Source organism: Tachypleus tridentatus, chromosome 11 (genome assembly GCF_004210375.1).
Source record: "Tachypleus tridentatus isolate NWPU-2018 chromosome 11, ASM421037v1, whole genome shotgun sequence".
In the NCBI taxonomy this organism is placed as follows: Eukaryota; Metazoa; Arthropoda; class Merostomata; order Xiphosura; family Limulidae; genus Tachypleus; species Tachypleus tridentatus.
This window is the reverse complement of record NC_134835.1, coordinates 61,523,553-61,548,558: the sequence shown is the minus strand read 5'-3', so window position 1 is coordinate 61,548,558 and position 25,006 is coordinate 61,523,553. Positions and strand designations below refer to the sequence as shown.

The 25,006-nt window shown below is 31.2% G+C and overlaps 1 protein-coding gene across 1 annotated transcript in view; it reads right to left on the bottom strand.

Moving 5' to 3' along the window:
- unc80 (unc80, NALCN channel complex subunit) overlaps positions 1-23,594 on the bottom strand; it is a 148,975-nt gene extending 125,381 nt beyond the window's left edge. The window contains exons 1-9 of the mRNA XM_076467475.1: positions 23,441-23,594; positions 22,800-22,965; positions 21,375-21,423; positions 19,874-19,894; positions 7,887-7,966; positions 6,831-7,059; positions 4,208-4,430; positions 2,644-2,738; positions 1,945-2,019 (exon numbers count right to left, since the gene is read on the bottom strand). Of these exons, the coding sequence (XP_076323590.1) occupies positions 1,945-2,019; positions 2,644-2,738; positions 4,208-4,430; positions 6,831-7,059; positions 7,887-7,966; positions 19,874-19,894; positions 21,375-21,423; positions 22,800-22,888 (861 nt within the window). The 5' untranslated portion in view covers positions 22,889-22,965; positions 23,441-23,594. The remainder of the gene's footprint in view (positions 1-1,944; positions 2,020-2,643; positions 2,739-4,207; positions 4,431-6,830; positions 7,060-7,886; positions 7,967-19,873; positions 19,895-21,374; positions 21,424-22,799; positions 22,966-23,440) is intronic.
- Between the last annotated feature and the right edge of the window lie 1,412 nt (positions 23,595-25,006).

Below are 25,006 nucleotides of genomic sequence, written 5' to 3'. Positions count from 1 at the left end.
AGTAAAATAATTTTCTTTACAACAAGAACATATAGTTCATAAGTGTATAACGCTGGGCAACAAATAAATAATTTTCTCTGCTACTATAAAATAAAATGCAACTACTTGCAAATAATTTGACAAGGCTTATCCTTAAAATGATGTTGAAAATTACTGATCATCTCTAGTTTTTGATTTTAAGATACATTTATTCAAAATGTTCTTATATATTGTGAAAATAACTTTTTATAATAACCTTATTTATTTATTTATTCAAAATTGCATTTAAGAATGTATAATCTATATTCTTTGATAAGTTTATTTCATGTTCACAGCATGAGCAACAGGAATCAATGGCTTAGTGTGCCTATTGTGCAAAAGTACAGCTTTCAGACTGATTTTAAATTAGTCCTTAAAAAGTCCCCATTCTTGAGAATGATATTCAGTACCTAATTCTTCTATTAATGTACCAACATTTATACAGAAACACAAAATATCTTGTATATTGTAGTGAGAACCAAGACTTCATTGGTGACTTCAGTAAATTACGAGTATTGTTTCTAGAGTCAATAAATTCCATTGCTGTAAACAATAACCAAGAAATTTCTCGTGTTGTTTGATAGAGACATATCATGAATCAGATCATTTAGTTCTTTTTGTATGATTAGATGAGGCAGTTTATGTTGAGGTGTCACAGGAATAGAAATACTTGATGAATAGGGTGAAGATGATTTACTGTCTTCTTAGAAAGATAACTCTTATGTTTCCCCAATTTGCTAGTGAATGTAGCACTGGAAGACTATTAGCATGAAGTTCTGATTTCATTGCACAGTCAATATCTATAATAATTTTTTTAGAAATGTAGATGATACTGTTTGGGAAATTTTTGCACTTTGAGGCTTTACTTGAAATGGAGGCAGTCAACATTTCAAATGACTCTCTAAAACATATAAAATAATTTATGTTTACAGAACTAGAGTTTAAAAGATTTTAAAATCAAAGTTTTGCAAAATTTGTTTGCATCACAGGTATAAAGCAAGAAAGAAGATTGGACTTGATTTTTAACAAAGTGACCAAATGAGTAAGTGAGAGGCAACCGAGAGAGAAATATTTGACTGCACCCCTTTTATACTCAGTTGAGAGAGTTTTGGAATGTTCTAGTCAACTGAACATGTGAGGGTTTTAAGATTCCTTAGCACAGCAGGTAGCCATGACAATGAAGAAAAAGTGATGCAATTTGCAACAATTATATTAAAAACAAATAGATATATGGAATTTTACACCAATACAATTCAGTCAATGTTTGAAGTTGTCAAAGGTGTATGTCTTTTACCGATTAAATTGTTCAAGTAAAGTTAATTTCCCAGAATAAATCTGTTGTACAGCGTTGGTATTTCACACAGTGCTGATATTTTGAGATATGAGAATATCTTACAATCTAGAGGCAATGTTTAATAGCTGACTACAGTTTTTAAAATTAGCACTATCAAATTACCCAAATCACTTACACTTTTTCCAGTTGCAAATAATTTGTCATCGAGTATCATTTATATATATACACATTTAAGCTAAAATATTAATTTATGTTTCTAATACCCAATCACACAATTTATTCTTTAATTTCTCACAAGCTAATCAAAACTAATGTATTTCATCAATTTAAATCTTTAAATTACTGTTATTTTTTATTTGTTACAACCTAGCTGCAGGTTACATCACTAAATAATAAACCACAATGCAAACAGTTTCATTTAAAAGCAATTGGGGCTCATAAAAATATTTGAGATTTATTATAATGTAGCTTTAAATATAAGTTTTTGTTAAAATAAAACCTACAGATTACAGTTAAAGAAAAATTCCAGTTTTAGACTGTCCCTTATCTTCACCACCATCAAATGTTTCCACTCTTGACATAACATAAATTTAACCCAATCTACCATATCTTAACTAAATTTATAAACTAACCTGTCCACTAGATTCTGTTTGACACACCTCACAAACATTCTGAGAAGGTTCTTCTGAAGACAGTTTTTCTTCTGGCTGATTACAAAATGTACACATCAATGAATTACTTGTTTCTAATAAAAATCATATGCATATTATTATTTTTAAAAGCTATAACAACTTCAAAATATTTCATTATAATTTTCTTCTCACTGAAATTATGTTATCTTTTTTTTAAATGTTCTCATCTTAAAATAGGTACACTTTGATTTCAGAAACTTAAAAGAGTGTACAAGCTAAACAGCTTTATGTATTGTCAGTTCATAATTTTTTCAGCCTTAACAAATGTTTAGAGCTTTTATCTGTTTTTCTCAGTACAAAGCTACATATTAAGCTATCTGCAGTCTAGCCACCATGGGATATTTAATCCAGGATTTTAGCATTGTGAGCTTGTGATGTTTGGAGTGAAAATTATTTAAGAAATGTAGGCTATAAATTCAGTATGATTACAGTAAATTGGGGAATAAAATAATTTCCTCATCAAATTTTAAGCAACTGAAGGCTAATCAACTTTATGAAAAATCTTGAAATATCTAAGCTTTTAGAAAACATACTTGTAACAGTAATTTTCCAGTAATACTTTTAAATACTCCTTAATAGATAGAGAAAACAACACTTTCATATATAAAAAAAAGAGTAACAGCATAAACTATCACTCACCAACACTGCTGGACCTGAATCCAGTTTCTCAGGACTTGCAATGGTGACCTGACACACCATATTTTTTATAATCTCCATACTATTTCTGTCCTCTGCTGTATAAAGTATAATGATCTAATTTTAGTAAATATTACATATTTTTAACAGAAATATCTAGTAAATCATCAAAAGTTATGTAATAAATTTCTCAGCCTGAAACAATTTGAAGCTCCATTAAGTAAAGTCATGAAAGTTTCAATACTACACTAATGATGATATAGCTTTTGGCACTCAAGGTGAACTGAGTATGATTTACATTACACAGCTAACAAGTGCTAGACATAGTTAGAATGCTATAAAGAGGTCTGATAGTGTAGACAAAAATGGTTAGATTTTAAGCTTGAGAAGATGACTATAATTTTTTAAATACATGTTTAAAAACCTTTATAAATTTATGGAAGATTTTATATATGGGTTTATAAATAGTTGAATGTGAAAGCACATTATTCCAATACAGTAGTAAACTGATAAACAACAACTTATAGCAGAATAAAAATTACTGTATGCTGAGAACACACTACATATTTTTACAGAACATTTGTCTGTCTTCTTCTAGTATAATACACAGCTAAGCATACAGGGTTTATACACAAAATCAGTATATATATATATAAAACACAAGGGTCTATGACAAATAGAAAAGTTGTCACATGAAAGTAGTACAATGTGGAATACATGTATGACTTGAAAGGAACGTCAAAGCTGATCAAGTGCGTGAAAGTATAAACTTGGCCAAAGTTTGCTAATGTTACTCAAGCCACTTTCACAGTTTTATGAAAAACTACCAACTCTGGCAGGTAAAAACAAGCTACTTGAAATGCATAGCATTGAATTTTCCTTGAAAATTAAACAAACTGAAAAAAACACACATTTTGATTTTTATAAAATAACATAATAACACAGAAAAAGAGTGAAGTGAAATTAAGAAAAATATTTCATGTTATTTTGCATTTTTATCTTTTTTCTCCAGAAATTTTTTCATGTTGTTATACATAAGATAGTATATTGGAATTTTAGTGTTAACTGTTTCCACTCATTAATAACTCTTTTGTTTTTTCTAAAGATCCATTATAAATTAAATCAAAACCTTTGAAAAGTAGATAGTGACATTGACCTGCAAAACATAAAGAGAATTAACAAGAAAAGCACAACAATAGATTGTACAGTTGTAATTCCTAGTTATTCCTTATTATTTATTTTCAACAATTTCACTACAATCAGATAACATTTAGACACAGCTATATTTTATGAAAATTTCAGGTACTTCAAAGGTCCCTAGGCTTTTCTATGTGCATCAAATAATTTTACACAGAACAGCATGAATATAAACATATGAATTATTAGTTTTTAGAAAACAAAGATCTTATGAACATGATCAGTGAGTAATAACAAATGACCTACAAAAACAATTATTTTAGCCCTGTTCAAATCTGCTAAGTTGCAATTTTTAACTATTCTAATCTTTAAACTAATCTAAAAATTTTCATCATATTTCACATGATTTATGTGACTAATCAACTTATACCTCCAAGGAAAACATCTCCAAATTTAGTGTGTGCATTTTTGTTTCTGTTAGCTTTTAAAAATGTTCGCCTAGGTCGAACATGAGAAGTGAAACAGCTAACATCAGGATGTCGGTATTCCCAAAATGGTTCCCAGAGTTTCAATCCATTCTCTAAACGGAAGCTGGTTAGAAAGTCAGAATGATTGAGGTGTTCCATCAAGGGTGCAAAAAGGTATACAAAAACCTGAAATTCACAAAAAAATATGAAACATGAATAGATAAAATATAATACTGAATATAATATAACACTGAATGATTTTTGCAAATTAAGATTAGGTTTATGTGGGAAATAAGTTGTTATGCACAATGCATTTAAGCAAATATTAGACTAAGTAATTATTAAACCAGTTATAAGTGAATATGTGTCACCAGGCAAGAGAACAAAAACTTTGATATTAGTGACTTTACTCATTTTCAAAGATAATTTTAAAAAGATAAAATTGACACACCAATTAAAAAGGTCAGTTTTTAAAGTTAATTAGTCATTACTTTATGAGCAAGCAAAACAATATGGAGGCAAATACGTAAATTCTGCAATAGGTCCAGATGACCTTGATTGACCACACCACACCCTGTTTTAGAATATTGAATGACTAGTGCATTTAAATTATTACAAAGATTGGTTAAAAGAGGGCAATATTTTGTACTGTTCATAACACATAAAAAAACTTGTGTCCAAAAGTGTTCTTTGAATTTCAATCATTTCACAAAATACTTTCAATCTGAAAATATGCCTTTATAAATCATTTGAACATATTATAGGTTTCTTATAATCTTAATGGAAGAAGGATGGCAGGAGTGGAACAAACGGATGATCATGGAGGTGGGCTGAACAATCTCACATTTAACAATAAAGAGCTGTCATATCCCAAGTATTGAACAATGTATGAGAATGAAAAGGTGGGAAGGGAAAGCCAGGGCTGAGACACAAGGAGGTAGAGTAATAGACCAAGGTTCGGATAGTCTGTGAGTGACCATCAAAGAAACTCTGATCAAGGACCTGAGGAAGAGGAGAGAGATGAGGGCATGCATAATATAAAAGATAAGACCAGACCCCACTGATGGCATAAACAGATATGGTTGAGAAGTGGTGAATAAGGAGACCAGAACAGTGGAAGTTAGCAAGGAAACTAGAAGAAAAGGAACAATGAGAATGCTGAACAATGGAACACTGACAGATGAAAAGCCAATCTTTGGGTGGGATGCAGTCAATTCAAGAAGATAGCCTGCAGTGATGTGCAGTGTCCCATGAACTTGAAAGGTTAGGAACATATTCAAATTGGATAGGCCCAGAATTATGTCTGAACACTATCTTCAATTTGTACATGTTAACAAGCGAGGAAAGAAGGTTAAACATTATCTACTATGAGTACATGTTATGGAAAAAGTAACCATATCTACACATTGACTATAGGTGATATGGGAGGAGAGAATAAATAATTATGTCTAAACACTAAATTCTAACAGTATGTGAAGTAGTAAGTAACCCCATCTAATCATAATAGTCTATATGGACATGTTATGGATACACAATGTGAAAACCGTATCTTCAAGTGGTACATAAAGAAGTAAATAACCAAATCTAATCATTATAAACTATGTGGACATGTTAAGGAGTAATGAACAAGGACAAAACATTATCTGCTGTGTGCAACTGCTGAGAAATATAACAAAATATTATTGTCTATGTGTTACTAAGGAGTAATGGATGAAAACTAAACATCACATCCATGGGTACATATTATGCAGTAAAAACTGTGACAAAACATTAATCATTAAGTGGAAATGTTAAGGAATAATGAATGAAGTCTATACATCATGAAAAAGGTGTTGCAAGTTATGAGAGAATAAATGATATCTAAACATTACCTCCATATATATGGTAATGGGTAATGAAAGAGAACTCAATATGAACACCATAGTATACATGCTAAAGAAGAACTAAAACAAAACATCATTTACCATGTATACATGTGATTGAGTAACTGTATCTACACATTATCTATTAAATGTACATGTAAAGAAGTAATAAACCATGATGAAATATTACCTTCTTAGTGGCATAACGAGAAGTTATAGTTATTCCAATTAGTAAAATAAGGTATCAAACAAAAATGTGTTAATAAATATCAGTTGATCAAGTTGAAACTGACTGGATATATAAAATGTAACTTTCTGATCAACAACAAAAAAACTAAAATTTTACAAAACAAATGAAAAGTATTTTGAATATTTTTCAACAAGTACCTCACAAAAGTTTTGACATAAACATGATAGAGAAACTAAATCAGTTTATATGAAGTTCTTTAAGTTCTAATTAGATACTCAATTCAGTTCTTCCACTGCGAGAGGAAATAAATTAAAGGATGTCAGTGAACCCCTCATCAGCCTGGAAAAGGTTTAAAACAATTATATTCTATTCCAAACTCTAACATACAATTTGTTAACATACTTAAGTAATAAAAAACATTGTTCTTTTGAAATGGCAGGGAAAAAATATTATGGTATATTTCATAATAAAACATAATGAATATAACATTATTTTCATATTTCATTTATTCAAGAGCTGCCAGACTACTTGTACCTGCATGGTTGTGATGGAAAAAAGATAATGACCAGGAGGACGTAAAATTCCTCGATCTATTTCAGCATCCATACATTCCTCAGCAGCATCTAATAAAATCCAGTGTAAAGTGTAAAGAAGCTTGGTCTCAGCAGCTCCAAGCTTCTCTGTGCAGCAATCTTTCCTATTGTACAGAAGGGCAGCACAGCAGTGCATAACATATGGCAAGGAAGCTTGTATTAGACGCCATCTGTTAGTAAATAAGTATTTAAAAATGAATTTTTAATCCTTTAAGACATGGTTAAAGTATAATTAATTAATACACCCAAGGTTTTCTTGTTTCCAACTGCTTTTCTGTAACTTTTAATAATTTTTGTGTGATTATACAGATTGCATATATTTTTGCAATGTTTAATGACTTCAGACCATTGAAAATACACTAAGATACAATTAAACCATATGAATATTACCTACACAGCAGTGAAAAATTATTCAGTCAAAGTGCCATAAATTGGTATAAACTACATATTTATTTCTACAAAGTAGTAATCATACACAGAAGTAGGTTTCTGCATCTTGAGCAATTACATGAACATGTACTTTATATCTATTGAAAGTAAATTTCAGTTATTTTACTATTATTTCAATATCACAAAGTGTACTATTTTTATACACATATTTAAAATACTTTGGTGCAATTCTCTGAATACTGCAGCATGATACATTAACAAAGTTTTCAACTTAGCAACACGGACATGAATTTTTGCATCTAAATAATATTCATATTCCAGTATACATGTGAGTACAAGAATTATAAATACTGTCAATTGTTATTATGTGAGATGCTTAATCATGCATAGAAACATACATATTCTATGAAGACCTTACCAAAGGTAGCTGCTGGTGCTATAAAGGAGAAGAAAAGTATTTAGGGCAAAAACCTGAATATAATACAGAGTATATGTGTACTACAGATATTTATAAATGCATTTATTCAAATATTCATGGTGAAGGTTTGAAACTTAATAATGATCACATGCAGTCTTCAGTATCTTAGGGATTCAGGAGTTAACAAACCTGCTAATGCTCTTTATTGCCTCTGTTAAACTTGGAGACAAACCAAACTGTATATTTTGCACAAGAACTTTTTCAAATACCTGAAAAAAGCAGATAAAATCTTTATACATCCTTACTTTCATAATTTTTAGTGAAAAATATAATTTGAAGATTTACTTTATTGATTACAGTTTGATATTTACAACTACAATTAAATATTTTTTTGCCCAAGAAGTTGCTTGTTATTATTTTTATAAAAAGAACATCAGGACTTTAAATGACCAGAGTATACATAGTATAAAAAACAAAACTGTACTATTTATCTTAGCTTCCATCCAAGATAAAAATCAGAAAATAACAAAACTGAAAGATCATAATAATTGATCTCAATTGACTTGCTTAAAAAAAAAAGCAACAACAAAGTGTGCGTACCAATTGGAATTTATGTGATTAACTTTACTTCTGTGAAACAAAGGGAGAAAGTTAAGGTAGTATTCCTGCATGTTTTGTAAATTATTATTATATTTAAATTTTATGTTTCTTCTGTTGTTCATTTTAGTTGTTTCTTAAGTTTTGTTTATTCATGTTACTGCTCAAATCACTTTTTAATTAACTGTAATAGCCCTCTTAGAATGAGAAAATTACTGACAAGTGGCACTGAGGTTTTTGACATGATAGAAGTAGTCACATAAATGAGTTAGTTGGCATATAAGTTAAGATTGCCTTACTGAAAGTGTATTTTCAACAGATGCTCACCTCTAAAACTAAAATCTATCCTCTTTTTTGTCTGCCTTTGAGATTTGCATGCCACTAGCTTTCAGGTAACTCACAAGATTTCTTTGGAGCTGTGCCACTCCATAATGACATTATTATGCAGCAAAATCCCTCCATCAATAAGAAAACAACACAGCCTTCCTGTACAATAACTCTCTATATGGTTTTGCACTCATGATCTTCATTCTGTGATGAGGCAAGGAACATTAAGTTGTACCAAAAGTGGGGAGGAAGGGTGGGAAGTATGTGAAAAGATGTCTATTGGAAATGCACTTCCAGGTAAGAAAGATGTTGACTTTTGAAGCAATACACACCTCTTTACACAAAAAGGTAGAATCCCACATTGATATGGTGGAGAGATCAATATGAAAGTTGCCTGGATGAGCTCCTTTTGAAAAGCATCCAAATGGAGTGTGACTTCTGATGGTAGTAGCTCCATAGAGGCACACTCATGGGAGACTACATCTTATCTCTTCCAGGGTGCACTCTTCAACCAGATTGGAAGAGAGAAAAAGGCAATTTTTAACCTTCATACTTTGGTAAAGCATGTAAGAAATATCCACCAGAAATGAATATGATATATGGGAATGTGTATGATGAGGTAAGTATCTATAAGAAACACATCTTCAGGTGAGACAAATGTTAACTTCCACAAAGAAAACATATTATTACATATATATAGTGACACCCAATAGCAGAGGCTCCATACTGAAGCACACACATGGAAGACTGCACCTTATCTTGAGTATACTCTTTAGGAATTTGTCGTTTGGTCTGCAGTATGATAATGATCTCTACAATCCACATGTGTGTAAGGATTTAATATTGGTTGTTCCAACACTAATCCCACACCAGGCTACCTCAAAAGCTACATTGTGTGATCAGGAACATTAGCATGTTATGAGTATAATCAGGGTTCATACTCTTTCAGAATATTTTTTTCTAGGACTTTTCACACCAACATATCATTTTTACAGGACAATGTGTACTATTTTTATGGAGTAATTAGTTAAGTAGGTAGGATTATAACATGAAAACTACATTTACTACTTATATCAATGAGCTTATATTATTATGCACAATTAAAGAAACAAGTAAGACATATGCACAGGTTTTGCTTTTATATTTTTAAACAGCATGGTAAAGAGTGACAAATGCATGTATAGATTTTTTTTAATTTGAAAGAAACATTACGCATATGCATAATGAAATATATGTAAATATGTTTATTCTTCACGTTATTTTAATTTTTCATCTAACTGGTCTTTTAACTCTATGAGCTTCTTGTTTTGTTTCTTTAGCAGTGTACCTAATGCTGTTGAATTGGGTAACGAAGGGAAATTTTCTTGATGCTTCAGCCTTTTCAGCATACTTAAACCAACTTATGCAAAGCATAAGTCTTTTCTTTTTCTTGTTGTCTGTTTCATCCATCACAGTCTTTCTCTTTTAACCAATCTGTGCATTTTCTTTTGATTATTTCTTGATAAAAGTCACTCACATATCTTTTGCCTGCAGATGCTTATAAGCGAGAAGCGAGCTGTTGATGTTAGTGTTAACGACTCCAGCAGTAGCATTATTATGGTTACAGAATAAACTCTGTGAAATGAGGAATGGTTCATGTAAATTTTCCACTTCAATTTCCTTTCTGATAGAAAATCCTTTGGTTACATTTGCTTGTCCAAGTGAAATTAGAAGCAAATCTTTTACAACACTAGACTTTGTTGATATGGATATCTTTTAGACTGAAACTTGGACAAAAATTCATCCAATTTTCATTTCTTGTTGTGTGTAAAAAATTATTGAAAATCTGATTAATTGTGCATTACATCTACAAAAATGAATTCTTCAAACTGGGCCACTATGTCATCATGTGCTGTTCATCCTCTGTGCAATCTCCTAGTCTTTCCCAGTAAATCAAGCAGTTTTATTTCATCCTTGTCACACTGTCATGAACCTGGGATCAAAGCATGTGATATATCTGGCCAGTAGATACTTAAATGGAGATCTTTCCAGCATTTCATTAGCAAGTTACACCATAAAATCACAGGATGTTTCTCAGTTCCATGACGTTTAATATCACTGATGGCCTATGTTTTTGATGGAAGAAGTTTGCTGAGCTCTTGTTCTGCAGATCAAAGATCCATTTTCTTGTATAAACTATGGTTCTCTTCATTCTGCAAGTCACTGAAGCTTTATAATAGTAATACTGCCCAACACTTTCAGTTTCATAAAACATTTCAGTATGCTCATTACCATGATGGTTGTTTGTTGTTTTAAATTTTGCACAAAGGTAGATGAGAGCTACCTTAATTCAGCAGTGTAAGACTGGAAGAAAGGCAGCTAATCATCACCACTCACCACCAACTCTTGGGCTACTCTTTTACGAACAAATAGTGGAATTATTCATCACATTACAATACCCCCACAGCTGAAAGGACAAGCAAGTTTTGTGTGATGGGGGATTTGAACATGCAATCTTCAGATTACAAGCTAAGCACTAATGCCGGGTCTGCCATGATGAAAATATCCTGTACAACAAATGGTATCATAGGATTGTTCATTTGATAAATCAACAAAAATGGTGATATCAATTTAGCAATGCATAAGAAGGACGACAATTTTAGAATGATCAATTTATCTTGAAGACACAAAGCAACACTATCATACAAATCAGTCTTAGGATTTGTCAATTGTTTTCCCTCACTGTTGTAACATACTGAAAAATATTTGGTCATATTTATATGGCATGCTCTGCCATTTTCCAGTCACCTATGGGAACAAAACTTAAGAAGATAAACATATGATCCAGTCACTAATGTATAGTCCATTCTTCTAGCTGGTGAACCTTTGAAAGATCTGAAGAGAGTCATCCAAATTTTCTGAACAGGCCATGTTTAAGAAGCAGTACCATCCATAAAAGCAACATGAGGTATGTGTACACCAAAACTGTCAACATCTAAAAGAGACTTGTCATTCTGTGTCAGTAGTTCCTCATCAACAAGTCACTTCAGTTCTAGAATTACATTGGGATTATCCAGTGAGAGCTACAACAATTTTATTTATGTTTAGTCCTTCAATAGACAACTCACAGTGGCACATCATGTTGTTGAAAGTTTCATGCCCCATGAAAGATAATCTGTAATATAAAATTTTTGCTTGTGCAAAAGAACACAAAAAACCCTTGGTACTTACAACCATGATCAATTTAGTTATTTACATTAATCAGTACCAGCTTCTTCAAAATGATCAATACCACGACCACCATTATCATCATTATTAGCAAAAGGAAGTTATATAACTGGTTTGTGAATTATTTGAGTAATAAAGTTGTAATAACTGTAGAAATAATAAAAGATCCAATAACAATAAAATGTGATTTTTCACAAGGTTCTGCTGTCTAATTTGTGTGTTAATGATATTGTGATATACATTTCAGATGATACAGCTTCAACTGTATATCATGTTGGAACGGAAAATAGAAAGAAATGTGGCTTGGCATGGCCAGGTGGTTAAGGCACTTGACTCGTAATCCGAGGGTTGAGGGTTCAAATTCCCATCACACCAAACATGCTCACCCTTTCAGCCATGGGAGCATATATATTTGACAGTCAATTTCACTCTTCATCAGTAAAAAAGAAGTCCAAGAGCTGGTGGTGGGTGTGATGACTAGCTGCCTTCCCTCTAGCCTTAGGCTGCTAAATTAGGAACAGCTAGCACAGATAGCCCTCGTGTAGCTTTGCATGAAATTCAAAAAACAAACAAAACCAGAAAGAAATTTTACAGGATATTTCAATAAATTAAAGCAGGAGTCTCCAAATGTTTTTTAGATAAGGGCCAGGAGGTAGAACTTTTTTAGGCTTCACAAGCCAAAGAGGTCATGGTAAAATTAAGTGATGATGCATACATGAACAGAATACATCACTAATTTATTTCTCATAAGAGCACATATTGGAAATATTTAAGATGCACAATCTTTTTTTTAGAATTAGTGAGAAGCACGAAACCGGTACTTTTCTGACAAAATTACACTTAATTCAGGTTCAAAATTAGTGCTCCCTATCATTAAAGGTAATTGCAAATGCTCATCAGATAAGGCTGATCTGTAACTAGATATCATGTACTTCATCTTTCAAAATGTCTTTTCACAGAAATAGGTAGTGTGAAAAACTGAAATGAATTCAGCAGCAAAGTTTTTAGATGAACGTATTGATCACTTGGAAGGCATTTATAGAACTCTATCAGTTTCCCTTTTTTGTATTTGTCCTTCATCATGTCATTAAACTGCAGATCAATCACTTCTGTTTGAATTTGAGGTGGCAGTTCATCAATAACATAATCAAAGGATTTTGGATGATCCTTACTTCTGTTACACTCACATCAAGATTAAACGAAATGCTCCTTAAAATGTAGTTTCAAATCAGAAAGTATATCTTGTGCAAACCTGTGTGGGAATGGGGATCCCACTTCTTGTTTGAACTTTCCACAGTATGGAAAGTGTGTGAAGCAACTCCTCATCAAAAAGAATTAGTTTTTGCTGAAATGCTTTAATTTTGGTGTAGTATTGCAGATAAGCTTGGTTTCATCTTGTCTTCCAACATTGAATTAATTCAGGTACATGTCAAACCTACACAAAAAAGCTGATTTCCAAAGCCATTCACTGTTTCTGAGTAACAGATGAAGGTCGTTCTTTTCATTTAAGAAAATTTCAATCTCAGTTCTAAACTCAAAAAATTGTGGCATAACCTTCCCACAGCTAGACATCAAACTGAAGTGTGGTAGGGCAAGGTGAGATATGTTGCTTCTATTTCTGCCAAAAATTCATGGAACTGATGATGATTGAGTCTATGAGAGTGTCAGATTTTATGACACATGATAGATCCAAATATTTTTCACACAGTACCTGCTGATGAATAATGCAGTGAAGAACCATAAGCTTAAAACAACCCACATTTTCAACAGCTTTGTAAAACTGCCCAACTAAACCTTTTCCTGCACCACACATATTTCTACCACTATCTGTTGTAACACACTTCAGCTGTTTCTATTCCAGGTTGTACTGAGTTAGTGATTTTTCAACCTTTTTGAAAATGTCCTCATCTCGCAAATAAACAACAGCAATTGAAAAGGTGAGATACACCTGTAGACTCGTCGAGCACATTGAAAAACTACTCAAACTTTTTGGCCTTGTCTTTCAGCTGAGGCACAATATTGATTCCAATGTCCTTGATTCTACAAGCAACGGTATTCACCGAAAGGCTAATAGTCTTAAATAAGTCTACTTTTCTGGACACATTTCTTCAGATGCTTCAATCATACATAATTAGCTCACCACTGGAAAGTGTTTTTTCTTGCTTGGCTAACAGGTGTGCCACTTGGAAATTTCTCTTGTTGCAGCTTCAATTTTGGCTTTCTTCCTCTTAAATACAAACTGTTGTGATGATAAGTTACATTTCAAGGTTTTGAATTCATCTGAATGTAACTTTCCCATGAACTGAGAATAGTTTGATGAGTGCTTGGTTTGGTAATACCTACAAATGTTGTATTCTTTTAGCACTGTGACAGTCTCATTGCATATTAAGTACAACACTTTGTTATGCGATTCAATAACAAATTAGTCCACACTCCACTGTTTTTTAAAAACAACATTCAGAGTCAAGTTTTCTTTTCATCTTTTGTCCTTACATAATAACTAGGAATAGCTATGAACTTGAAGATAAAGTAAACAGCAGAATTCACTGGCACACACTGAGGTACATGGGGTAGGCATTGGAAGAAACACTGCTTCAGGGCACTGGAACTGATAAGTGAGATGATGCAGTACTAAGCAATATGACATGTTCCAGCAAATAGAAAAGTGCATCAGACCTAGGTTGGCTTTTACTCAGTTATGTTTTTTTTTATTTTTATATCATAAAAAATGATATTATTATATTATTTTATTACATTAATGAACTGTTGGCAGGCCATATTGCAACTAGTTTGGCTTTTGCTCAATTATGTTTTATTTTTTGTTTTTATAATATTAAAAAATATTATTACTTTAATAAACTATTGATGAGCCACATAAACTGAAGACATCAGAAAGAAGTGGCCTGCATGCCATAGTTTGGAGGCACCTGAACTAAAGTATTGACTTGGTATCAATGAAATCATGTGTAATACTACAACATTAGAAAATGCAATGAAATTCAAAAATATAATAATAACTACAAAACAAGAGTAAGAGAGTATAAAATACGATACTTAATGAACCAACTTTTCAGGAATTTATGGAATATAAGTATCATTACACAGATAAAAAAAGAAAATTAAAAGACTGGTTATTAACTGGTGTCCATATACAAGATGAGTAATAATCATTGAATGGTAATTTAATCTTATTGGATTAATTACATTTCTACTGTAGGTGGATAGAGTTTATATTTTCACCCCTGGGTGTTTGTGTGAGTATGTACTGGTTAGCAAGGTTTCTAAATATAGCTAGATGGATTTTATACACATATGAACCATGACCCAAATTAAATATGGTTAGTTTTTGGAAGAGAAAAGTCAAATTTCAACGTCACTGGGAATCATGTTTGACCTCCATCCATGCCATTATGTTTTATATCACTTAGTAAATATGCTGCTCACATTACACTATCAAATTACACTCTGCTTTCAAGCATGCCTGGTGATATATTACTATTATTTATTTTACCTATCCTAACATTAACAAACTTTAAAAGTTACCTATGTTTGTGTTTCAGGTGCTTTTAAAAATTAATTGCACTGAATAATGTTCAAAAGAACATAGAATAATAATACTCAAAAACAATAAAATGTCTCACGACTATCAAAGTTTTTCTGTCCTTCTAACTATGCAACAACAGTTGTTTAGAAATCTTGCAAAGCTAGTATATATGGTTGCCATGGGAAGAAAACTGAAACAGAATCCACAAAAAGGATCATAAATAAATTACAAAAAGGAGATGATGCCTAGAGAGAAAACTTCACAATTCTCAAACTAGTGGAAATTAAAATTTTTTTTTTAAATGCTACGTTGTGAATGTATGTGCTTTACTGATTACCCCTCTTGTATTATCATAAATTTTACTTTTTATCATATACGTAAGTGACTGTTTGTGATAACAGTGCAAAAACTTTAAAGAATATTGTGTTTTTGTGTTATAATTCTTAAGCTGTTAACTTTAGACATATGTTAATATGAAATTTTGTTTAACATAGACTTCTAATACTAATTTTGCCATTTTGTCTTTTGTTTGATTATATTTACTCACATTTATAGGAATAAATGATCATAGTTACAAAGAATTCCACAAATAAGCTGATTACACTTCCTGAGAACTTCTTTATTTTTGCAAGTTTAAATATTTCCATAACGACTGAAGGTGTATTGTTAGTAAAAGAAAGTAACACAGAAGTTATATTCTAATTAACCTTTTATCTGTAACCCTTTACATATCATTATGACTGTCTGAAAGCAATTGTAAATATATATTAGTAGTAGTATTACAATTATTACATTTATTATTGTTAATTATACACCAAGAATCTGATACAAACTTTACCATCTTCCTAAATCTGTGCATGGACATCCATCTGTTTTTTTTTTGTTTTGTTTTTCTCTTTTTGTGATTTAGGCTTTCATCAAAGAGCAAGACATATCCATTTTGGCCATTTGTTTTCTTATTGAGAATAGACTCATTCAGATGTGCTACTATCCTAAAATTATACAAGTAAACAAATGTCCTCTCCCCACATGAAAACTATTTTGCAACTATTGAGTCTGAGAACATTTCAGTGAAAAGTGAATTACCATTGGAACATGAGGTGAACAGGTAGTGTGACTTAACAACTTTCAATGTCCACAGGCTTTCAGATTTTAAAAAATCCAACCTTGATACAAATGGTATTGGTGATTACTGTGAGGTACATGTATAAGTGGTCATGTCAACTGGGAGTGGACAAGTGAAGTTAGTTTGAATAACATTATTAAGAAAGAAGACTATTCTTCCCAATAAACATAATCTGCCACTTGTCAAACACAAATGCACATACATCATACCAGTAGCACTGTTTTTAAAACCACTTCTCCCATTGAATATCGAATTCCTTCATGCACAAAGTATATCTTGCACTATATTTATCACATCTTGATTCAACCACATATAGTACTCATGTTTCTTGAACCACTCTTCTTACATATGCATTTGACCTTTGACACGTTCAGCCAATTTCAGGCTATATGTAGGTCTACTGTTCCACTTGACAGTGCACTGATTTGTATTGCATGCACTGAACATGTTATGTGTGTATATCATTCGATATAGAGATTTGTATGGGTATTAACACTTTTAATAATAAAACAAAGAACAACATTTTGACCTTCTTATGTCATCTTCAGTCTAACAAAGAAAGAGTTTACAACAGTTGCAAAATTTAAATTCAGGGATTCTCCCTGACAAGAGGGAGAAGCATAGATGAAAAGGTGTATAAGCAGTGTGGGTGAAAGTAAAAGAACACAGAGGGTGATATTGGATTGGTCCAGCCACCTATACAACTACTAGAATGGAGGAATAAGCAGGAGAACCACTGAGGTCAAATAATCCAGTGAGGCATAACTCTTGACACCCAAGTACCAACAGAGAAGGCACATATATGTATTATACAAAAGGATAAGCAGTTCCCATGACATCATGGTCATCAAATAGTCAATTTAACATGCAGAATAAGTAAAACAAGCACAACTCCCAGTAACTGCAAGGCAGGCTGGAGTTGAAAAATACCCCCCACACACACACACACACAACCTCAGTGAATAAAATATGGAGAAGTGAGGAATTAGTGAAAGTAGTAATAAACACAGACCCAATGGACAGAGAAGCAAATGATAGGGGACAGAAAACAAGATGAAGACAGAATGGAGAAAGAGAAGGCAACTAGAAAGAAATCTGAGGGTAAAGTGTATAAAAAACCCTTATGTAATGAAAGAAAGTGATCACAGCAGCTCAACCTGTAACAGTCAGTTGGATACTCATAGGGTCCAACAAGATGAAATATCACTTCAATTAGTCTGATGGCAGGAAGAAGAGGAAGATGGGAATCAAAAGAAGGGGAAGACAAAATACAAAGTTGAAAATATTGTGGAAACAACATACAGAAGTGCAGGTTGATGACAGGCAGTCTCAGGGCCATATTTCAATTAAATCAGGAATATCACCAAAATCTGGGGCAATGTAAAGAACTTGGTGAAGAATTTGAAGAAAGAATGAAAGAAAGAAGATGAACTGGAAATAGTAGAGTATCTATACCCAACAACCTACAAGAACAAAAAGGTAAGTGAAAACAAAATGACAGATGTAGAATAGCCAAAGTGGAGGAAAGAAATGAACAAGGATTATCCACAAGCTTCACAAAGGCATTGTGGAATGATAAGTTGAAGAAAACAAGTGAAAAATCACAGAGGGAACAAGTGCACAGGAAGTCTGTGTCACCCTCCTATTGAAAGGCTTTTGCTGCATAACGTCATTAAGTAATAGTGCTTTTCATAAGAAATCTCATGAGTTTAGGTGGAAGTTGCTTAAAGGCTAGTAGTATGCAAATTTCTATGGCAGATGCACAGAGAAGCTACCTTTCTGTGTAAAGAGGTGTGTATTGTCTCAAAAAATCATTTTGCTAAGACTGTCTATATATTGGTCTGTCATTCCATGTAAATAGATTGATAAGTCTTTTTGTCAACAGCCAATTATTATCTTGTGCTATGGTGTAATCTCATTCCCTGCTACGAAATAAAAGAACTAATAAAAACTGCATTAGCCAGAAACTTGAAAACATGGATTTGATACTGCCTGAAAAGTGGTGACATTTGTAATTTACAAGTTTTGCAAGTTGCAATTCACCAGGGTTTATGACTGTTGTATCATTAAATAGATTTTATGATAATATATTATTACAGGTATTGTTTTTTCTTTATGAGTTTTTTTTAACATTTTGAGTCACAGATATATTGTTAAGTTAAAAGTTTGGAGTTTAGTTGTTTTAATGTGTATCATGGCTCAGCATTATACTGCTCATCTATACAGTGCTTGAATAGGGGGAAAGGAAGCAGGATGGTTTGTGAAAACTGTGGGACTACGTTTTTATTTATTATTACAAACGTAAATAAAATGTAAAAATTAGAAACCTATTAGGTAAGATAATGTAAAACAACAGTAATAATAAAAATTCTTCATGAAATATATTCATGAACAGCTCATACACTTAACTGGATAAAGTAATGTGAGCTACACATTCATCAAGTGACTAACAACTTGTATGATGAGATTATTAGTCAGGCATGGTTCAAAGGGCAATAAAACAATAAAATTAAATAAAAACAGATAAAATTCTGATGGTTACATTGTGGTTATGAACTCACTCATACCAAGTGAGTCAAACAAAAAAGTTTATCTCCCCATTCCATTACCACCATAAATATTTATTGTATTTTCTATTCATTTTTTCTCTTCTGAGAAGCTTATAGTCTAGTAAGAGATAGCAGGATAATTTTAGGCCCTTTTGAAAACAAGTGGAATGCTAATCCCACCCCACTTCAAGCATTGCATAAATAACTACTAAAAACTGAGTAATCTGGATAGGCTGTCCTTTCATCCTACAAATAATCCTGACTTACATATTTTTGGTCCACTCAAGGATGTATGGACAAAATGTTTAGACAACTGATGTTCTCAGGTAATAAAATTTATAACATCACACCTGCATTTAGCTGAGCTTGTTCAAGGAAGCTCATAAAATTATGGAAGAAATTCATCATGTTTAATAAGTGTCATGTTGAGAAATGATATTTGGTTCTACACACCACCAACACAAGTGGTGAAAGTTGTTCTTTGTTACTTTTGATAAATGTAGTTTAAAATAAAATCCATTTCCTCATATAACAAAGTGAATTTGGTAATGTAATGAACTTATGAAATCAAATTTATTAATGAAAAATAATTAAATGAAACATTTAAATAATAAAGTAAATATATTCTTGTATTTGTTTAAAAAGGTTATTGTTATGTCAAAGTAACGGCTGAAACTCATAAAAATAATTTTTATGATTTGTTTTATGCATTGTATATGTCTTATTTACAAGAACAAATAACTAGCAAGAAATAATCTATTTCAATGAGTTATTGAAATCACATGCTGATATAAAGTAAATTTATATCAGAAAAATATTTTCCTACCTTGCATGCTTCCCTTTGTTCCTGTAAAAAAAAAAAAAACTCAGGAGAAAAGTTATGGATTAAAAAATTACTATGAATAATAAATACAGAATGATGAATATACTTTTCCAGTATGTATCTGTCAGTGTAAAATTTTCAAATTAATTCTTCCTTAAGTGTTTCTTTATAGTTTAATTCACCTACAATATGGTTATATGAATAAATAACTATGAGGAGAAATGTTTAAGCTAAAAGAGTTAACAGACAAATACATTTATAGAAAATTGCTAAATATCTCAAATCACTGACAAGTGTGATATGTTTAAAGTGAGAGTTTGTTAGGGCAATGAGCACAACCCTATTAAAAAAATTTAACAATCTACACACCTTTTCAGTGATGACCATTCTAAAGAACCCCCTGCTTAACAATGTAATGGTCAGTAACCCCAAAAGAAAACATTAAACTGCATAGAAATTTCTCACAACACTTCTTATATTATTTCAAATGGACAATGTTTTCCTAAGTCTGCAATCAGACTCTTAATATTATTTTCAAATTGTCAGAAAATTAAATTTTTTATTTGCACAAATTAATTATTAAAAAAATAGAATTAAATACTTCTATACAAAATTACCAGTTTGTTTTACAAGATCCAGCAAATTGATTAAGTTTTGTTTTTGCTTTTTTTTTGTAAAATTAACACCATAAGGAATTAACAAAATGAAACTGAAAGAAATCACTCACTTTCTACATAAAACAATGACCAAATCCAAGTAGTAAATGGTGTAACTCATTGAAATACTGGTTGTGATGGTTTTACATTTTTTCTGTAATTCATATGTTGATAAAGACAGCATAACCAACAAAGTCAGGGACACACAAGTAAATTAGAATATACATAATTTTGAAAAAACGTTTTAGGGAAGCCAGTGGAGTCTATATTGGTCTGAAAGTAACTTTATTTAAAAAGATTGTAGTTTCTATCTGAAGAAACATTCAAAATATTGAAAGTAATACTTCCCAAACTGTATGAATTGAAAGTTGTAGCTCAGAGTATAATGTATATTTTAGTTAGATATCATTGTATTCTTCATCTTTAGTGGTATTCATATATAATGTATTCATATATAAACATTTCACATATTTGAGTATAATTCTAGAATGCTCAACACTCTCAGTTAACAATCACTGACAGAGTTAACAGCAACAGTTAAAAACTTGTGACCCAAAAAAGAAAGGATCAAGACAAGTTATTTAAGTTTGTAGTAGTTACCTGTGTTCATATAGCAAGTCTTAATAGCTCTTTAGTTTATATATGAAATTATGAGACAAATAAAGAAATACCTGGCAAATGGAACCTTTCTTGCCTATTTAAGAAACTGTTACATTTTACTGAAATATTAAAAAGGCTTAAGTTTGAATTAAAACAATTTTAAGCTTTAATAATTTATTCAACAACTGTTATTTTTTCATTTATATTAATGGAGAAATCCTGAAAAATCGTTATACTATTATACTCACCATACATGATGCCTCTTGAACTTTACCAGTCTTGGGTCTAAGAAATGGACTATAAAGATACAGTAAAAAAATAAATGCTCACTTTCAGAATTTACTGTTACTCTGTATAAAATAGCACACTGGACAACTATCAGGTAATTGAAATAAATACATTAATTAACAAATAAAAACTAAACAAGGTTATGTTATTTGTTAACTCTGGAATAGAAAACTTCTGAAAACAATTTCAGAATATCTTTCTGTGCAAGATTATGCAGTTGCTTTTAAGTGACTAAGCATTGCACTTGTATATTATATGAAAAGAAAATTGTATATATACATATATATTACATCAATCTCACTTCTTTTAGTTCAAAAAGTTACATAGAATTTAATGTTATTTTCATTAGATTAATTTGAAAGTCTAACCTAAAATTCTGAAGTATTTTTTAAATGAGCATTTTAAAAAGATCCTAACAAAAAACAAATGTTATTTATAGTTATTTTTCTGTTATTTCAAACAGACTTATTATTTTTCATACTTTATGTTTAGCATTTTAAAGACAAAACAGATAGAAGCAAAAAACTTAAAGAGTGTGTGAAATTTGTTGAATACACTCATAATAACTATGTTTGATGATTTGAACCTTTCCTCAAAATCAGAAATATACAGATTATTATGTATTTTCTAAGAAAAACCTATTGGTCTTTTCAAGCTAAGTCAATGGTTTTGAAAAAAATTTCCAAAGCTATTATTTTATTAATAGTGAATCTCATAGATGATTATCAAATTGTTATGAATTTTCTCTTACATATATAGTCTCCATCAGGGTTAAACTCCTACAGTAAATAATATGTGGGCAGTATAATATCACCCAACACAGAGATAAAATCGCAAAATTGAAACTTTCCAAAACTACTCTTCAAGACAGAAACCAGTACAGGTAAAGTATGAAAAATGTCATTTCCCAAAAACTGTGAGTGAATAGCATCCACCTCTGTCCCCCTTTAATACTAATTTCCATGAGTATGTTTAATATGAATGTCTTCTTTCTTATTAACTATAATGAGTTAAATTTGACTTTTAATCACACAAATATAATTTAGTCTATTTTTCAAATGTGATTCTGTTTTATTATCATTTTATTTATCACAAAGATAAAAAACAACAGCTGGAAACCAAGTTTATATTGTGTATTGCTGGGAAGCATTCATGATCATTTTTCTTTCTGCTCATAATAATATACATAAAGTATTCTCAACTTGTATACACTCAAAACAAATATGAAACTCATTTTTCTCTAATACTGATAATGTAAAAAGGATATAGATAATATGTAATATTATTATTGTAAACCTTAAAAGTAAACAAGAAATACATAACTACAATATTTGTAAGTTTTTCAAATAATTTAATTGGAAAAAAAGATCATCCAAATAAGTTACCTGGTTTGTCTCCAAAAAAATGTTTGGATTGGAAGTGGTACTGACAGGTTATCACTGTCACCATCAGAATCAAACTTTCTTTTTGGCATTGTGTAAGGGAAATTCTTCACAGAATGTTACAAAGCTATTTAACTCTCATTTCAATATATGAGAATATTAATGTTACCTGTCAAAATAAAGCAATTATATTTTCTTAAACATAGATATTTATATACTCTAAAGTTTAAACTTATCGATTTTGAGTTCTAATTATTTCAATACTATTAGAAGTTTCATTCTTTGAATGAGGGTGAAATATTTTGATCACATGGGAATGTGCATGTGTTTATAGTTTTATATTCAGTACCAAAGCAAAATCACTTATACTTTTAAAATATTATAAAATAAAAACTGAACAAGAATAATAATAGGTAATAAAAATAAAAACAATAAAGTAGGTCATATAAATTAGTAGCTGCTTCATGTTCAATCTTATACTTGTAACAAATAATATCTGACAAATCATCTTCAGTCAACCTGACTTCACCAACCTCCTGTTATATTTGTAAAACTACAAATATTTAAGCGAAAAATATATGTTCTAATTAGTTTTCAAAAGAAAACAAAAGCTAAGATAGTAAAGATTGCACTTTAAATCTTACCAAGTATCACTATTTACGACAGCTTTGAGAATTTGCCACCTTTTGTAAACAACCATATTCGTGACGTCACAGCACACTGCTTTTACATTGACGCCTCATCCTCTCGAGCCGTCTCATAAGATAAACATCTGCGCCGGTAACTCCATCCGCAACTAAATATATACTGACTTGTATGATATCCTCCGTCCAAAACATATACACTGGTGTCCTCTAGTAGGCATATTATAAACTAAAATATGTGGGAAACAACTTCAAAAATCTGTGGGTATTATACAAAGATGTAGATTAAGCTTAATGTTGCTGAATTTTTATCCATTGTCTTTTATTTTAGAAAACTAGTCAAACGAAATTCATAAATAATTAATTCTTGTTAATCTTTTATGTATAGTTTGAATAAGTGTCAATACTGCTTATTTTCATCTATTGCAAATTTTACTTTTTGTTATATAATTCCAGATGGTAATAATTTATCTCTTTGGATGATGCCTGGACGCTAATGTAATGTAATATATACATAAAAACAATTTCACCACAAATAAAGAAGTGGTTTGAAATACTAGGATGTGTATGTTCAGTAATGCCTAAGTTGGTTTAACTTTCGAGTAAAGCTTCACGAGTGTCATTAGCACTCCCTATTCCTAATTTAGCAGTGAAAGACTCAAGGGAAGTTAGCTAGCCACTATCACCCACTGCCAATTTTTGGGTTAATCTTTTACTAATAAATAGTGGGATTTATCTTCCCATTATAAAGTCCCTGTGGCCATAAGGACAAGTATGTTTAGGGTAACGGGGATTCTAACTCGGGACCCTCAGATTGAAAGTCAAACGCCCTAACCACCTGACCAATACCAAAGTTATAAGCTTATAATGCATCAAAATTAACACCATTTGTTCTGTGTTTGATTTAGTTTTGAATTAAAATATTCACAAGCATGTAATTTGTGGAAGAAGCATAAAGCTGAAAGAATATTCTACAGCATATCAAGTGAGTCATATGGTGAACCTATTGTTTTTTTACTGTTGGGGAAAGACTATTTTGCAATTAAGGTAATTGTAATATTTTTAAATTTTGAAACTTAATCCTTATAAAGTGGATTCTTACCGAGTGATTTATCACAATGAAAGAGAACATTGTGTATTTATTGTACACTCGAATTATTTCTGAAGTTAACAGATAACTAAACCTTTTATCTCGAAATTATTTCTGAACGAAGAAGTTCAATTAATCAATACACATGAATTGCATGTAAACTATATTTATTTATAAATTTATGAAATAATTTCTTTGTTAGCTACATGAAACACTTTTAAACATTGTATGATATTTTTCATGCATTAAACTACGTTTAACTTGTTTAAGAAAGCAAGCAGGAAGTTTGAGTATTTTGGTTCTCATGACTAAGGACAAATTTGGTTTTAGACATAGAAAACCGTTCTATTGTGGTCACTCCTCTTTAGGTCCAGGGCTTTGTTGTAGCAACCAGATAACAGGAGGAGAACATTTTTTTTTTTTTGTTTCCGGCATGGTAGCTTGCCACAGTTGGGGAAAATTTTGTGTCACTAATA